General features: G+C 42.4%; 1 protein-coding gene across 2 annotated transcripts in view; it reads left to right on the forward strand.

The window, feature by feature from the left end:
* CACHD1 (cache domain containing 1) overlaps nucleotides 1-18,111 on the forward strand; it is a 111,464-nt gene that overhangs the window by 70,481 nt on the left and 22,872 nt on the right. For both annotated transcript variants that reach the window (XM_083845687.1, XM_083845688.1), the window contains exons 5-11: nucleotides 5,548-5,674; nucleotides 7,856-8,000; nucleotides 9,572-9,788; nucleotides 12,917-13,066; nucleotides 14,079-14,312; nucleotides 16,551-16,700; nucleotides 17,253-17,376. In XM_083845687.1, coding sequence (XP_083701813.1) covers nucleotides 5,548-5,674; nucleotides 7,856-8,000; nucleotides 9,572-9,788; nucleotides 12,917-13,066; nucleotides 14,079-14,312; nucleotides 16,551-16,700; nucleotides 17,253-17,376 — 1,147 coding nt within the window. The remainder of the gene's footprint in view (nucleotides 1-5,547; nucleotides 5,675-7,855; nucleotides 8,001-9,571; nucleotides 9,789-12,916; nucleotides 13,067-14,078; nucleotides 14,313-16,550; nucleotides 16,701-17,252; nucleotides 17,377-18,111) is intronic.

Below are 18,111 nucleotides of genomic sequence, written 5' to 3' on the forward strand. Positions count from 1 at the left end.
GTCATGCTCCGTACGTTGCTGTACTTTGAGCTGGTAGCTCGGGTGAGGTAAAGGAGTTGGGAGCCGTTTGGAGGGGGTGGTAGCTCACGGCTCAAATCCTTTTAAAGCTCGGAAGCTGGGATCGCTCCTTCACGTGATGTTTGTTACTTCTTTGCCCTTCAGAGTCCAAACAGCTCCCAAGGAGCGAGCTGGGCTCAGTCCTGGCTCGTGCCATCAGCAGAATTTTAATTGGGTTCAAGCTGCAGGCTTTTATTTCTGGAGAAAATGCATGAGGCAGAATGCAGCTTGGCTCAGAAAGTCCCGGCTAAGTCTTGTGGGTCTGGGGAGTCAGAGGATGGCTTTACTTGTAAACTAAACACGTTCACTGTCTGCTGCTGTTCCACAGCGTCACTGAAGTATCTCCGTAACGATGACTTTTAACAGAGGTTCCTCTTGGAGAAGAGCTGCAGCGTGTGTGTGTTTCACTGAAAACTCAACTTCTTTTTTGTGCCTGGTGAGCACTGTGAGGTCTGCAGCTCAGTAAATGTAATGCTGAAGAAGAGGACTGTAAGAAACTCTTATAATGAGCAATTATGTTCAGCAGTTCCTTTTTTTTTCTTTTTTACTGACTGTGCTTTTCTTTGAAGATTAATTAGTTAATGATTTGACTACGCTTTGAAGATGTAAAGTGGTATCTAGAAGTGCTAAGTGTTATCATATCGCATTCCCTTTGAAGTTTTATAAACTCTATCACACAGGGCTTTCTCTCTAAAAGTCCTTTTTGCTTTGTTAGATATTTATAATTAGAGAGAATGATCATTTCAAATGCTCTCATGCTAATTCTTCCCAACTTCTGTCTGCGGCAGCGTTTGGGGTCAGGTGGTGCCGCATTGTGCGTGGTGAGGACGGGGACGGAGGCTCCGGGGCTGCCTGCTGGTGGCAGCCCGTGGGCAGGTCCCAGCTGGACATTTGTGTCCCCGTCCGTGCCTCCACGTGAGGGACACCTCTGGGATTTCTGGGTTAAGCTTAGACCTCCGGGTTCCTCCCAGTAAGTGGGATATCAAGGCTGGGTCTTTGTGGAGCGGGGAAGTTCATTTTAGAACTGCAAAATCATTGGATGTAAAGCAAAGTAGTTTTTTTGTTACAGTAGGGAGATAAGTGGCTTGCTGTACGTGCAAAAATAACTTGAACCTGACCAGAAAATGAAAAATTATATTGGTGTTTGAGTTAAAATGGTAACCACAGGTCTTAGCAAGCCTACAGAAGCCTAGAAAATGAGTAGCGGTGAAATGCCCTGCGCACGTTTCTGCTGCTGCTGCCTGCTCGGACAAACGTCGATGTTAGCCCTAGGCTGGGCAGGCAGCTCACGAGGTGTTTTTTGGGGGTCTTTTGATTGTATAACCTGTCCAAAGCCTGGCTTTGCTGCAGGGATGAGGCGATAATTAAGTACAGGCAAGCAGCTGAGGGAGTGAAAAGTTTAGGGGAGGGGAGGTTTGTCAAAAACAAAACAAAAAAAAAAGAGAGGCAGAACATTTGCTGTGTGTCCTGGCAGAGACCAAGAAATGATGAAGTATCTGCAGGGCATTGTTGTGACTTCAGTAGATGGAAAATAAGAGTGCACCTACAGAGGAAAAAAAAAAAAAGAGTATTTTTCAGCTTTTGCTTATCTGATGGGAGTTTGTCTCCTGTGGTCATGGGAAAAAGAAATAAGCAACGAGTCACGATAAAATTGGTAGTGTCTAGGGAAGGCAATATTGACCTGATGTACTTGTCAAAGGAAGCATGAGCAGAGGAGGAAAAGCAGACGGAGAGCACTGAGGCTGCGAGGAATTTGTTAGGGGTTCAAAACCAATTGTTTTATTGGGAAAATGAGCATCTAAGCCCACGTGCTGTCATGGGAAAGTAAATACAAAGCATGGCCTTGTGGGAATGAGGAGTTTACCTTCAATATAGTAATGATTAAAAAAAATCCTTGTAATTATAAACTCCTTTATTTTAATGCTCTTGGTGAAATTAAAATGGGCACGTTGTTTTAGCCAGGCTTTGAGTGCTCAGGTACCTGATTTGAAAATACAGTCTTCATACTCTGTAAGACATGAGAAGAATTTAAATGCCAGAAATTCAGCCTCTTTATGATGGCAATTATATTATAAATATATAATGCTGCTAATGAGCTAAGTTCAGCACTGCTGACTTCTGAGGGCAGGTTCAGCTCCCCTAAGCCTGGGGTTTTGGCAGCTCAGCGTGCAGCCGGCAAAGATGACCCAGTGAAGAGCCCTCGGAAGGTGCCACCTCGGTCTCAGTTAGTAAAAGCAGTCTGAGCAATTAGCTTAATGAGACACCTAGATCTCCCAGCGGTTACAGGAGGGCGAAGGAAGTCTGGGTCAAAGTCTTTCAGAAAATAAAACATTGTCAGGTGATGCTGAGAGGCAGTGTTGTTTAAAATCGATTACATTTTGATGTATTTAAGAACTGCGTCTATATATTTCCAAGGTTTTGGTGCTTTTGGGGAGGTGGTGCTGTGTTGTTGGTTTTTCCCCCTTAAGTGTTTCTTTGCAGCTTAATAAAAGGCTACCAGATGCTTCCCTGGATCCCCACGGCTGTGGCCAGGCATCATGCTCCCATGCGTGGAGGACAAGGCTGAAACACCCTAGATGAGCTTGAAACACATCCCGGCTTTCCAGACAGGACTTTGGAAAGGAAAAGAGGATGGGTGCATGCAGGAGGGGACTGGGGAGAGGAATTGTTGGTAGGCCTAGCTATAAAAGCTAGAAATTCGGTGTGGTTTTAGGTTTATTTCATTTGTAATGGAAAGTGATTTTTTTCTTAAAATTTCCGATTTGGCAGTATTAACATTTCACTCAGCTTTGTGTCCCTGCCACACAGAAACTACTTGTCCGTGACAAAAACCTGCTTTTTTACAAAACAGAAAGGGCACCGATAAACTGGCATCGTCTCAAGTGTGACACCAGCACAAGGACTTGAGAGAAATTTGTAGAGAGCTGGAGTGAAACAAAAAACATTTGCAAATGCGTTTGACTTTTGGTTGCAAGATCACAGATGCTTTCTTTGAAAGTGTGAAAATGAAGTGGAAAAATGATTCGTGCTCCCAAGAGCATCACCAGGTTGATGTTACCTGTGCGCAGGGGCAGAGAAATGAGCTTTTGACATCCTGGTGGGGATTTGGAGCCTTGTTCTTCTGTTTCTTCCTGGATCCTCTTCGTCATCTCATAAGGCAGCAGCTTCTTCGGAGTGAAGATTGTGCAAAGCTGCCGCTTTGGGCAGAGGCCAGCGTGATGCAGCCACGGGCTCGCAGGCACAGTGGAAATGCAAACAACTGCAGCACAGGGTGATGGGGGGTGGAGAGATAGTGGTTTTTATGGGGTAATTGCACTGAGCTGAATGCTGGGAGAACGTCGGGGCCACAGCCAGCCTGGGAAACTCGAGAAGGTGCTAAACTGCTGAGGATGGGAACTTACACTGGGGCTGCCTGCGTAGTTTGTTGTAGAACATCTGGTTAGGGTTTGAAATGTGCCCTGCGGTGGTTTCCAACCCAAATATTGGGGTATTTGATAATGAATGAGATCCAGGAGAATGAAGCTGTCTGGCCTATTTTCAGTGGCAGCCCAAAGGGGAGTGCCAGAAGTGAACTGCTCAAGGAAAGGTGAAGAGCGGCACAGCAGGGCTCCCTCCGCCAGTCCTGCCAAGTTCCTCAATCAAAAAACATGACGGGAGCAATGACAAGAAACGTGTTTTGTTTTTTTCTTTTTAGCACATTTAGAGCTATAAGGTGCATTTAATTGTTAGATGAAAATTACAGAATTCAAACCTTTGAGTTTTGTTTTCAGCTTGCAGCAGCAGAGATGACTTCCCCTAGGTAGAATACAGTCCTGCTTGCGCTGTGTCGGTGAGCGGTGTGGGCCTCCCGTGCTAGTGACTTTCCCTTCCCTCTCTCCTGGGAACATTTTTGCTCTCACTCTAAGGGACTCAGCAAGCCCACGGCTGCCTAATGTCACCCGTGTGGCAAAGCTGGCGATGGCTTTGGTGAGCGCTGTCCCTGTCCTGCGGCCAGGCCTGCGGGGAGCAGCGGAGGTGGCAGCGGGGACGTCCCCGTGTCACCGCAGGGCAGAGCCCAGTGCCACCTCTGCAGCCAGCAACTCAAAGCTGGTTCTCCTGACCTGGGCTCTCGGTGCTCATGATTTCTGCGATATCCTTACAAGCCGTTCGTTTAGTGTGATTTAAATATCTTCAGGTTGTTAGCGTGAACAGTCTCAGCCCCGGGGAAGCTGCTTTACTTGGTCGTTGGTTTTGGCGGTGCTTTGTGTTTTTACTGATGCAGTCGGTTTTGTTAATGCTGCTGAGCTAGAGCTTTCGAGTGACTTTGTGGGTGTTAAGTAGCGCTTTCTTAAAGATTATTTGAAAGGGAAGGTAAGCGCATTTTAAGAAGAATGAATGTGGTCTATAAACTACAAGAGGGTTTGAGATCTGTGCTCCCCAGTTACGTTCTGAACTCGGTTCGTGCTTGACCACACCACCTGGAAACGTGCCACGTACCTTCTTTATTCATAGCTTTTATCCATACACTGAGTAATTAATAATCACCTGGCACAGAGGACTTTGAGAGATTTGGAGGAAAGTCACTGTGTAGCTGCTAAGAATGAATGTTACCTTCATTCTTTCTCTGTTTTGATTTTGAAAATGGGAACCTGGTGGTGATGCTCGTGGTGAGTTTGGTGGAACCAGCATGGAGCCACCAGCTGCCAGGCAGCACTTGGACAGGATGGCTGCTGCATAACCCCCAGGGGAGATGCTGTGATTTTCCTGAAAAGTGGTTATTTCTCCTAACAAGCAACATGAGAGCCGGCAGCCCTGTCAATTATGGCATGGGGATAATGAGAAACTTGAAGAAATTCTTCAGCCCTGAGAGTGGCAGTTGTACCTGTCTACCCTTCACAAATGAGAGCATGATGAACAAAGAAAGATTCTCCCTGTTCTTTAACCCTTTCAGCTATTTGTTTGGTGAGGTTTTCATTGATCCACATTTGTTTGTAAAACTATTTTTCCAAATGTTCATGTAGACGTTTTTAAACAGGTGATGTTAGTAGCTTGGGTTACGGGGCTGTAAGCTGCAAACCTATTTTGTATTTTGGAGTTATTTCAGTGTAAAGAACATACTACTTTTAAACGTTTCTTTTTCTTTATGAAAATTCCATATGGACATTGTGTTTATGTGTAAATGTATGTTTGCATATATGTTATATATAGTTGCCTTAATCTCTTCCTTCTTTGCTCCTGCCTTGGCTTCTTTCGTCGCAGTTATGCTTCAGAGGTTCAGAAACACTCATCCCATTAAATAAAATCTATCAAGTCTTATGTTAGGTTTCTAAAAGACTTCAGCTGTTTGCAAATCAGACATGAAGCTCTAGCAGTCCTCAAACAGAGCTGCTTGGGACCCTGGTTATTCTTCTCCAAGTACATATGAGAGAGGCCTTTCATTAAACATGGCTCCAAGTTTGACCTCCCTTCATAACTCTTCTTCATTTGTCATTTTTCCTGTCCAACTTCCAGTTCTTGCTGATAATCTGAAGTCAAACCCGGGAATTAAATGGCAGTATTTCAGCTCAGAAGAAGGCATTTTCACCGTTTTCCCAGCCCACAAGTTCCGGTGCAAAGGCAGCTACGAACACCGCAGCAGGTACGACTCGACTCCTTACCGTTTGGGGAGCAAAGCACAAAAATTGCATTCCCCGAGTACTGATTTCTTTCCAGTGTTTTGCTTTTCCAAGACAACAACATTCCTGAGTAACTTCTGCTGGGGTCCCTTGGTTTCCTTAGGTTTGTTTTTAAAGTGCTAGATTTCACTTAAGAAAAAGAAACTTTAGAGTACAATACAGTTGCCAACAGGTTCCTCGCCTCTCTCAAATCAAACAAGCTGTACAGAGCAGTAACCTGTAAATTGAAGGTCAGCCCACAGGCAAAATTTGGTTTGTGTTTGACTCATACTTGACCCCTATTAGCAAAGCAGTAAGCACGTACTCTGCTGCTGAGGCAGGTGCATCGCTTTGGGGAAGGGGGCTGGAGATAACAGATGGGAAAGGCCACAAGAGCGCTTCTGGAACCTCCCCCCGAGGTTCAAGTGGCACGTCGTGGGTAGCAGGGAAGCAGCAATAGTGGACGCTTTCTGTTTCTACTGAGAAAATTGTAGGAAAAAAGGATCAAATGGTGACATGATTTTCTTATTCAGGGTAATAACGTGCCTGTTCTATCTGTAGGCATGCAGCAGAGCACTTGCAGTGTGGTATTTTACCCCTGGCGTTTGCTGTCAACGCTATGGGGATTGATCAAGACTGAAGGGTGGATTCTTCTGAGAAAGTGCAGCAGCTTTAGTCACTATTAGGTCACAAGTTAGCTAATTGTACCAGCTAATCAATCTGTGCGGGGGAAGCATTAGCCCATCCAAGTACGTTTCCACAGAGCTGAATGCACAGAAGCTGAGCAGCGCTTTGGTTTCTCGACAGTGTTGAGCAATCAGATGTTTACTGGTGCTATCTTCTATGTATCATCAAAGCTTGAAGCGTCTGGGCTTGATGAAGTTTCCTGTAGTCTTGGAAAGGTGCGGTCTGAAGACGTGAGAGCTGGGAGTACCCGAGTCTCCATCAGAATTTTGACACTAAAACCATTGGCGATTTCATACGTATCACCTAATCTTGGTCTTAGCTTCTCCATGGATAAATTAGAGATATTATTTTTCTGCTAATATTTACCTTACAGGGTAGTTTGGACAGATTAATTAGTTAATACTAAGTGCTTTGAAGATCAAATGCACTATTTAAGTTCTAGGTATTAATACCAGTGTAGAGCTGCAGGCTGTTCTACAATTAAGAACAGATTTGTGCCACTTGTATACTGCAGTGCCTTGTCTAAAACCTTCTGCATTTCTTTATCTGTTGATACGATTGCTGTGGCTGTCTTTAATATAACAGAATTTAGGTTCCAGAGCCCACACTTGACTCTTAAGTAGTTTTTGGGTCTGGACTAAAGAGGAAAAAGGGGCCTATCTTTTTTTTTCCCCTTCCTTCTTGCTGAGGATCCTCCTAATTTCTTCCAGGTTGAAACCTTGGCGAGAGAGCTCGTGAAATCTTTCTCACATACCTCACAATATTGAACTATACCTGAGCAGCGCTTCACTGAAAATATGTTTTTTGATGTTAGCACAAACAGACGCGTGGCAGCACTGAGCCCTGACCCAGGTTTGACGCAGGTGGGCCATGCGGCTCAGAGCTGCGCATACCCGAGGGGATGTGGAGCACAACCCGTGTGAAATCCTCCAGGGCTCCAAGAGAAAAACTTTTCTTGGCCAGAAGCCTTCTCTTATTAAAATAAACCAAGCTCCCTATGCTAATACAACTCTGCACAGCTGCACAGGTTTTTACTTGTCATGTAACCAGCAAATACCCACCATTGCACTTACCTTTCCATGTGAGTAATGTTCCCGGCACCCAACAGTTATCATTAAACAATTCGTGCTTATCGTGCTCAGTCCAAAGCCTGCTGTGAACAGTAGTCCCAAACACTGCCACTGCTTCAGCAAAATTTTTTATTTCTAGCTGGAAGCAGCTGCTGTGCTAGAGGGAGAAGGATCTGACACCTGACTTGGGTTAAAGTCAGAGGGAGTGAAAGCAAGGGCCTTTTCTTTAGGTCTGGATTCCCAGCTGGTCTTTCCTGGTAGAAGTTCTATAAAATCAGAAATTCCTTTTGTAAGTTATTGTTTCTACGTGGGGCTGTTTTTGTTTTTAGTTCTTGACTATTTTCACTTGTAAACATCTTAGTGGAAATGATGACTCACGGCAGTGCTTTGCGTCCCGTTCTCCTGCAGGCCCGTCTACGTTTCTACTGTCCGACCTCAGTCCAAGCATATCGTCGTCATTGTGGACCACGGGGCTTCGGTCACTGAGACACAGCTTCAGATCGCCAAAGATGCTGCTCAGGTTATTCTGAGCTCTATAGATGAACACGATAAGGTGAGCTTTCTGTAAGTGATGACCATGGTTCTGCTGGTTTCAGCCATGCTTGATGTTTTCAGCCCAAGCAGTGTTTTTAACTTGTGGTCCATGGATTCATGGAGATCTGTGGTCTGCTTCTCATGGGTGATGAAGAATCAAACTCACTTTTGGAAGCCCGTGTTACTGTGGAGGAAGCATTTGGGGATCCAGAGGCTGAAAAAAATGAAATCCACTGATTTAAGGCAAAATCTTGTTTCTGAATAATCCTTAAAGGTTATCGATCTTGGCAGAGACTTTAGGTGATGGTCAGCAGTGAGATTCAGTAGGCAATTGGAACCATGCTCGGAGCTTGACGACTGAAGTGTTGCTTTGAGTGACTCATTTTGCCTCTGAAGCTGTCCTCTTGCCTGGGAAAATGGAAATGATTTATTCTGCTTTTATACTGGAGCGATCTGAAATGTAATTAGTGTTTGGAAGATTCCCAGACAGCCGTGATACCAGCAAGAAAAGGATAAAGCAGAGGGCCAAGAAATCTGTATTGTATTTCTTGTTCTGCCATATACATTCAACTTGACATTGAGAAAGTCACTTAACCCATCTTTTTTTTTGAAGTAGGAATTACAACACGGGCACAAAAGGTGCTTCTACAAGTCCACAAGCAGTCCCCAGTTTTGTCTCCACTTTCAGTAATTCTCTGTTAGTGGGACCTTGCTTGTTCTTGCTGCTTGTTTTCCTAGTTGGAAGGGAGTTTTAGTCAAATTACACTGAAGAATTACTGGTTACAATCTTTGCCTTAAGTAAATAGTATAGAAAAAACACCTCTAACTTCTTTGCTTTTAGAGAGTTTTAATGCAGTATAATAATGCTTACAGTTAACCAGAATTAATAGTACTTAAATTTAAGTGTCAAACATATTTGTCTGAATACAGACCTGTAATGAAGAAAATGCATTTGAGAGAGAGATTACTTGGTCAGTAGCTCAGTGGTTACGGAACCTGTTAAACGAGTAAATAATTGCTGCTTTATTCTGTGACTTTCTTGCATCAGTCATAATTTAGAATAAAGTATGCCACTCATTTAATTAGATTGGTATGTTGTATGTATATTAATGCAAGTGTTACCACTACATGCCTTAACTTATTTACAGGATAAAAATGGATGGTAGATTTGGGTCGCTTTGATTAAAACATTTTAAAAAAATCATAACACTTCTGTGAAAATTCTGTAGAGGGTTTTCTTTTTTTCATTTTCTGTGCACCCTCCACATTTCTATAGACACCCAAGGATTTCCTGGAAATGCTCTCCACTGATTTTGTTTTCAGATATCTCCAGTCTGCTTAGGTTTGTGCCCTGAACAGAGCAGAGCTGACTTCATCTGAGAAACAAAGACCGAAGTCTCTTTTTCTTGAAATCACCATAAGTCTAATCCTTTTCAAATTTGATGGATTTATGCCTCAAGCATTTATTTCTTAACAATCGAATTTAAATCCACCAAATCTCTTCAGTTGGCTTATCATTGTGTTTTCTATATTGGTATGTAAGGAATTATAAATGGTAAGGTAATCCAATATAGTTTCTTCTCTTTTAAGATCTCTGTGTTAACCGTGGCAGACACAGTAAGAACCTGCTCGCTGGATCAGTGCTATAAGACGTTTCTGTCTCCTGCCACTAGTGAGACAAAAAGGAAGATGTCCACCTTCGTTAGCAGTATAAAGTCATCTGACAGCCCTACACAGCATGCAGTAGGATTTCAAAAGGCTTTCCAGTTGATACGAAATACAAACAATGGCACGAAAATCCAAGGAAGTAAGTCTCTTGTTGTGTAATCCTGATTATTTCTGAGGCTTGCAGTTATATTTTTTTGAGATTCTCACTTTGACAGAGGCCAAAGGAATGTAGTGTCTGGAATATCCACCCCCCACCCAAAAAAACTCATGGCTTTTATTAAATAGCATTTACTTGATCTGAAATCTTCACAAATGGCTGTTGAATGTCGCCATTCCTTTTAAAGTTATTCTACTTGCTGACTTTCCTCTCATTTAAGCTATAATATGAAATTGCAGGAGTGCATTGCTGATAACAGAATTATGTCCCAGAGGTATGCAGGGGTCCTTTCAATGGAAATTGCTGTTGCTGCAGGTTCACTGGCATATTGCTAAAATGTATGCATGCGGGTAATTCCCTTACTGGAATCCTAGGATGTGGTCCTTACTTCTCAGGGAAAAGGGTGTTTTCAGAATACCAGTTATGGATGATATTTTATGGAATCTGAGGTTGGCCTGGCCAAATTTTTTCTTCATCTAATATCCTCCTGAAGTTTGGTGTATGCATAATGGGCTTTCTCCTTCCCATTCCCCAAACTGTTTTATTTTGTATGTTTTTTTGTAATGGGGACGTGGTGAAAGATGTGGAAAAGGTGGATGTGAAATCGAGTGGCACGCTTGCTTACCAGGAAGCCAAGGAAAGGCAGCTCTTAAGGCTGTGCTCGAGTGCTCGCGGGAGTCAAGTAGCACTGTCGGGCCGTGGCAGGGTGGAGGGGGCAGCCTCATCGCTGTCATTTTAGCCAATTTGTTTATGTAACGCAGATCCCATAGCCTGGGCCTGGGCCTGCTCAGACGATTGCAAATTTTTCATTGTCCTGGAGGGCAGCAGCTCATATTGCTGTACAGAACGGAAGAAGGTTAAAAAGAAAACCCCAGGGATGAAAGTGCTTTTGAAAGACTAAGGAAATGTGCTCCTATTTCGGGTCACTTTCCCTCAGTTTATAAAATGGTGCTTTTGCTATTAAAGGTTCATTCAACTTCTGAGCTTTAGGCCATAGATAAAGTGAAGCATTTATCTGTCTGTACATTGCTTAGCTGAAAGACAGGGTTGTCAAGGGCAGGTTTTTACCATCCTCTGGCAAAATGATGAAAGGGGTGCAACTTTCTAGAGAGAAAAAAAAATCTATGGCTGCTGAAGCTGGCTGGGATAAGACGTATTAGTCATGGGTAGTTATTCCAAGAACATTGTCTGTGAATCTTACAACATCCTCCTACGTACCTTTCTGCTTGGCATTGTTTGTGTATTAGGATGAGAAGGTTTTGGCGTCCTCTTCACTAATGTGGAAGAACACATTTTTACTAGGTTTCATTTAGAACAATTATTTGGGAGCAGAAGTATGTAAAATTAAAACACAAGGTAAATACTATGGATTTTGGTTTTCTCTAAGTAAAAGATCTTTGAAGATCTAATATGAATGTAGCAAGCTTCAGAATTCGTAGGGTGAGACACAATAGATTTGAGAAGAGGATGTTTATAAACCATGATTCGTTTTCTTATAAATAATCTTTTTATCTTCGAAAACATAAAATAAAGCTAGAAAAAGCATTATTCATTTGAATGTTAATTTTCTAACATCCTGTTCCTGAAGAACAATGTGTGGGTGCGTCAGGGAAGCTATTGAGATACAACCTTGCTATTGAATTTGCATTGGAAAAATTAGAAGGGAACTACTGGTATGTGATGGAGGAATTGTGCTGCTGAACACGTCAGAATTTCCTGCCTTGTGCCAGTTCCTACTGCAGTCCTGCTCAGCAGACCTTCATCCCAAAGTGTAAGAAAATGCTGTCCCTGAGAGCCAACACTCCTTGAAAACTCTAGGCAAATAGGTAGTCTGTCTATATGTGCGTGTGTATACACACAGATAGATATGTTAAATCAAACATATATGTTAAAGAAGTGTTAAAAGCACCGTGCCCAGGCTGCGATATAAAATATCTGTGCTGTAGTCTGGGAAACAGATGAATGGTTTTCCTTAAATACAGCTAAAGCTGTATTAATATCTGGCTTTGCTTTTATTTCTAGCTTTAGCTTCTTAAAAAATACAGCAGAAATTCCCCGCAAATAAACAGCTCCTCATACTCGTTTGTTTCATAACCCAGTTCTGGCTGAAGGTCTTCTCAAGTCAGGAGGACAAAATACACAGGTCAATATTCATAACTATTTAAAAAATAAGAGATAACAGATGGGACAACAAAGTTGGCATGCAACCAACAAGCCTCGTGCTTCAGATTATGTGGTGTTGCATGATCACTACAAGTGTCTTAATTATATGCATAAAACACTTCTAACACTGAGATGATGAAATCAGATTGCGTGTAAGCAAAGACCGGGATTTGCATGTTCAAAGGCTTTGAGGCAGGCCGTTCGCATGGAACATACTCGGCTTGAAAAACGTGTTCAGCTTCATGCAAAGTGAGCCGGAGATGAAGGGCTGCGCGTTGCGTTGCGCTTCTCAGGCATTACGCTCTGACCTACACCGCGGGAAAGGTAAGGTGCCCTTCGTCCCCTGGCATCCTCAGCTCCCGCGCTGCCTGTCGGTGGCTGAAGAGCAGCAGCGCTGTGCCAGTGCAGGGTGGGGGCCCAGCAGCAGCGGTGCTGGACCCCTGCATGGGGCGGGCAGCAGCCACAGCCAGGACAGCACCACGCACTTCTCTTGTAGGAAACGCTCAGATGCTGTCCTGCAAGGCACACAGCTCTGCAGAAGTGCACGAGAAGAGCAGGGCTCAGCAGGTGAAACTTGCGGGCTTTTTGCTTTTGTTAAGTCCTGTCCACGGAGTCACAAAAACCTCTGCAGCACGCTTTGTGCTCCTGCCTCGTTGCAGCCAGGCCAGACTGTGTCGGTGGGGTCTGCTCTGCAAACCCCATCAGTGTTCCTTCTGGGTAGCTGGGAGGCACCAAACCAACCAGGGGTTTGCTAAATGGTGTGAATGGACATTTAATAACGAAAGATGTAATTCATAAGGCTCCAGCATGTTTATACACTGTAGATTCCTGTGGATCTTACAAATGAAGCTGTTGGCAGTATATATTTGCAAACAGATGTAAGGACTCTTACCACAATACTTTACTGAGTTAAAACTCTAATGCACCTTCTGCTATATCCGTTTTAGATACTGATATGGTCATAATTTATCTCTCGGCTGGGATCACATCGAAAGATTCCTCAGAAGATGATAAAAAGGCTACTCTACGCGTCATCAACGAAGAAAATAGTTTTCTCAACAACTCAGTAATGATTCTCACTTACGCGCTTATGAATGGTGAGAAATGTTCTCCTTCCAGTGGATGGAAATTCCCTTTCATAGCACAGCCAGTTTATTAAGCTCATCCGAGTGTAATTCCACGCCCTGTTGGGAGCAGTTTGTTAATGGATTTTGGTCCGTGTAATCCCCAGGCCATATCCAGATGTTGCCTCTTTAATGTATAAAACCCTGTGCCACTATATGCTTGTATATCAAAGTGCAGCTGCTCAGGATACAAAAGATTTTTGCCTAGAATGTCTAGTGGTAATCAGACTGAATTAAATTTGATAACTATTGCAACTGTAAACCTTCCTGGCGTTGCCAGTGTTTCTTGCTCCCACAAAATGAGCATACATGTGACTTACATTGGAGCTGTTAGCCAGTGAGCATGAATGTAACATCAAACAACCTGAAGTGTTTTGATAACTTAGGACCTAACTTGAGAGTGAAGATAAATATGAAGATCACCCGCTCAGTTTGGCTTCCTCCGTTTTCCAGCAAAGCTCTTCACTAAGTAGGCTACATGTTGCATTACTGAAAATGGCACACAGACTCTAGCCAAGGAAACTAATGCTTAAGCTAATATATCATTTTACTGTACGTTTAAATAATCATTTGAGTCCTAATATGTACAAAAGTCTTTGATTTGCTTGCAGGAATTGAGCCTGGGACTTATGTAAAACGTGAGGCTTTAATGTTTAAGCTAAAGAACAAAGCCTGTTATCTCCAGGGGCGTATAATATGCTCCGGGTTCTTTACGTGGACTAGCCACCAGTGGAGAACAAAGAGCCGTCCTGTGGATTTATAGGTCACATAAGTCTTTGTTAAAAGAAATCTTTGTTTAAAGTGGTGGTATGAACAGCGTGTTGAATTTTTGTGTGCTGTATGTCAGAGTATGTGAGAAGTAACCTTGTTACATTTTGTACTAGCTAATTACTTGCTTGTATTTATGGCGCTTTAGAGTAGGATGCACAATTCTTGATGGACAGTAAGCTTCTTTTATCTCCTTCCTTATATTTCTTGGTTTCAGAGGGAGTGACAGGTTTGAAAGAACTGGCCTTCCTGCGAGACTTGGCAGAGCAGAACTCGGTGAAGTACGGGGTGCCGGATCGAACAGCCCTGCCGGTGATCAAGGGCAGCATGATGGTCCTAAACCAGCTGAGTAACCTGGAAACTACAGTTGGCCGATTCTATACCAACCTCCCGAACCGAATGATAGATGAGGCAGTCTTCAGTCTGCCTTTCTCGGATGAAATGGGAGATGGTAAGTGCTTACATTGAAACTGGGTATAAAAATCTAAGAGATTAGGTTCCCTTTTGCTTACGTATTCCCAAATATGCTGTAGTCTTGTAAGGTGATGCTTCTGGGCATGTTTCCAAGGCAGATGTAAAATTAGCCTTTCATGCCCATAGGCTTTTTATCTGCAGAAAATCTAGTTATGAAAAAAGGGGTAATGGGACATGGAGGTAGATAGATTTAGGTTGGATTCTCAGGGGTGAATTTGTTCTCATGTATGTGAATATATATATATATATATATATATATATATATATATAGCATCCCTGAATTTAATCTGTGGAGAGAAATTCTTTCTAATTGAGCAAAGCAATCGTGTCACGTTGAAGTGACGCCCACAACCATGCTGCACCATTGCAGGGTTCATTATTTCAGTACTTGCATATGGCTTGAGGTCTTACAGTAGACTCAGAGGATTGCATAGTTTCCCACAGTGGAAGAGAGAAAACTTATCATCACCTGAGCCTCCCTTTCCTCCTCTGCTCTGGAGCCATGAACATGACTTTTGAGCCATCGTTGCTGCTGCAATTTCCTTTTTTCTGTCCTGTCTGTGAAGATGGAGATGCCAGGCACTGGCAGTCAGACCCCTGGCAAGAGAGGGAAGGCAACCAGCTTAACAATGGCATAAAGAGATTATTAAATGCTGTCCAAAATGTGCTGTCCTTAGCTCTTCCTCTAGCTTCAGCAGAGCTGGGCTGCCCTGACAGCCAGCTGTCCGTGGCCCCGAGCAGTCTGGCAGCAAGGCATACATCGAATTTAGTGGAAGCCTGCTGTCAGTTTTTCCCTAGACTGTGATTGCATCCTGAAGAATACATTAGTGCAGCGGATGTCTGCAGCCTGGTTCTCCCATCAGTGGCTAATTTGTGTTGACATGGTGGAAGGTGTGTGGATCTGCCCTTTTACCTTAAAACTCGATGCCACGTTACCAAACACAGTGTGTTCAACTTCATCTGATTTCACTCCTACAGCCAGATAATGGAGAGAATCAAGGTGTAGGCATTGATGGATGTCAGTGATGGCTATCAGTGTATGTACCTGAGAGGTCAGAGCTGTAGGGTTTACCCCTGCTTGGCCTTGGGTAGCTCACCTGACATATCTCTAGGACTTTCTGTAAAGAGAGGTGAAAGACATGACGATGATGTAAGGAGATCACACTGGTGATTTTATATTGCTATGACAATGTACAAATTCTGTATGTGTTCATTCAAGACTTTGCATATTCTTAGTGTTGGCTATTACCTAGTAGTTAGGGGTTATGTTGAATGGTTTTCAAAGGCGCCTGAGTTTAGGTTTTGAGTCCCAAAAAAATTTAAGACCATTCCCGAGTAAATCTGCTCTGAGTCAGAATGCTTGTTTCTTGCCGTGTTTCCTAACCTCTGTAATTAAGCTTTATTATTACTCTCTCACAAAGCCATATCCAAGTATAATGGAAAATGTGAGCATCAGAAGGATTAGAAATGGTGCAACAGAGAAAGTTTTGCTTACATAAGCTTTTAAGTACGCTTCAGTATTTATGCATGCAAATAAATTGTAGATTGGTTCGAAGGAAGAGTTTCTAAATAGCAATGGCACAGAAAGTAGGAGCAGTAAGGTATTACCTAAAGTTCCTACCTCAGGCACAAGAGATGCTTCTCAAACGATCGTGTAATTACAGGTATAATACCCAGTACAGTGTCTATATTGGGATTTAGTTAAGCAGAGGAGGTTTAATATTCTGAATATGCAATTAGATGAGCAATAATTCATCCCTGTTGTTGCTTTACAGGTGTGAATTCTCTGTCTCCCTTCCTCCTTCCTCCTTTTTTGCAGTTGCCTTAAATGATAGCATTGAAGGAACAAAATAGTATCTTGGCTTTTCATGTGAATGATTCTTATTTGTAAGGCATTCATTTGTAGGCTGAAAAAAAAAAATCAACAAACCCAAAACATTACATGTTCTGTGTATTTTAATAAATTGATTAAATGTACCTTAGGTCACTATCAGCAACAAAAAATAACTGGTGAGAGTAGCTAAAAACAGCCAGACACAACAGATGACCTGCTCAGCTTCCCCATAGGTACACCATTTTTTCCCATATTTCAGCATGTAATACTGTATGAAATTTAACTGCATAACATTTTGAAATGATAAAGCACATGCTGTTACCTCTGCCAGAAATTAACTGGAGATTGCTGATGTTTTTCTGTTATTTCTATCATTCTAAGGCCTGATAATGACTGTAAGTAAACCATGTTACTTTGGAAACCTGCTGCTGGGGATTGTTGGAGTAGATGTTAATCTTGCATATATCTTGGAAGATGTCACCTATTACCAGGACTCCTTGGGTTCCTACACGTTTCTCATCGATAACAAAGGTAACTTTTTGGTTAAAATAATCTTACTCCCACTGAGGTCATTAGCTATGAAAAGTAAATGCTTAATTCTCATGTATCTAAATTGTCTATAAATATTGAATGGTAATGTTTATTAGAGGATTGTGTGGTGTTTGGTTAGTTTTGCATGAGAGTTGCCAGCCAGCTAGAGGCTGTAGGTGGATTCATGACACGAAATTTCAGTATTGGAGTTTTGATGTGGAAATGTTTATTGCTGCTGAAATTGTTGTTACGTGTTCCTGTGTGTAGGGCAAAAGGCAAAACTGGTGCATACCTTTGTCAACTGTTTTCTTCTGCTCCCAAATTGTTTTTTATTGCTTGGTTCTTTGAGCTGTCTTTTGTTGGCAACTTCAGTAGTTTTTGCTTTGCAACTTCTTTGATGATAATATTGCTTGTTCACTTCTATTAATATGTACAATTTGAGCAGCACCTGTATGTAGTTACTGTATTGTTTTTCTTTTTTCCCTATAAACATTCATTCTGGGCTTCGTTATCTTAATGCATTTAGTGCATGTCTTTGTCTTTATTTTTTAGGATACACTCTGATGCACCCATCCCTCACCAGGCCCTACCTGCTGTCTGAGCCACCGCTCCACACAGATATTATACATTATGAGAACATTCCGAAATTTGAGCTGGTGCGGCAGAACATCCTGAGGTAAGCGATCCGGAATGCAAATCCAAATGAGTAAATGAATTCTCATTAACATGATCATTAATACAGGACTTTCATTGTGTCCGTTACCTTGCATTACTGTGCTTACAGCTGTAATTGGGTATCTCCTAGTCTTAATCGTGTAAGAATTTTTTTTTTTGAGGGGGTGAACTTCCTTCACCTTCTTTCCCTCTATGTCTGATAGACTTTGGAGAAATTTCACTTTTATGACCAACATTGCAAATCTTATACTTCACTTCCTTCTTAAGAACTGGCATGTTGCTAAAGTAGACTAGTTCTCGTCTTCAGGCATGAAATTCAACATTTCTTGCCAGGAAGCATAGACAAAGATACAACACGATATATGTAAATGTAAACCTTGCTGATTCTGGAAATTACATCTAATTTCAAGTCTGCCTTGCCTTTCCTAGTTTAAATTTAAAGTGATACTAAATGAGGACCATTCCAGTATTAATAGTGTGCCAGGAAAAGATGAGTTGTGGTCATGTGCTATATGAATGTACAGAACAGAAATTGAAAGGCTTCTTTTTTCTTTTGTTGGAAAAGACAGATTTGACTCAAAATGTGGTGGTACACAAGTACACTTTCAGCAAACAATCTTTCTGTTCATTGAAGACAGGTAACAGTTGACCTCTTCATATCTTGTGATATGTTTTATAAGCATACTGCTTAGGAGCTTTCTCTGTGTTTAATAAAGCGTTGGATGTTGTTTTTGCC

This window comes from Anser anser, assembly GCF_964211835.1.
Source record: "Anser anser genome assembly, chromosome: 8".
NCBI lineage: Eukaryota > Metazoa > Chordata > Aves > Anseriformes > Anatidae > Anser > Anser anser.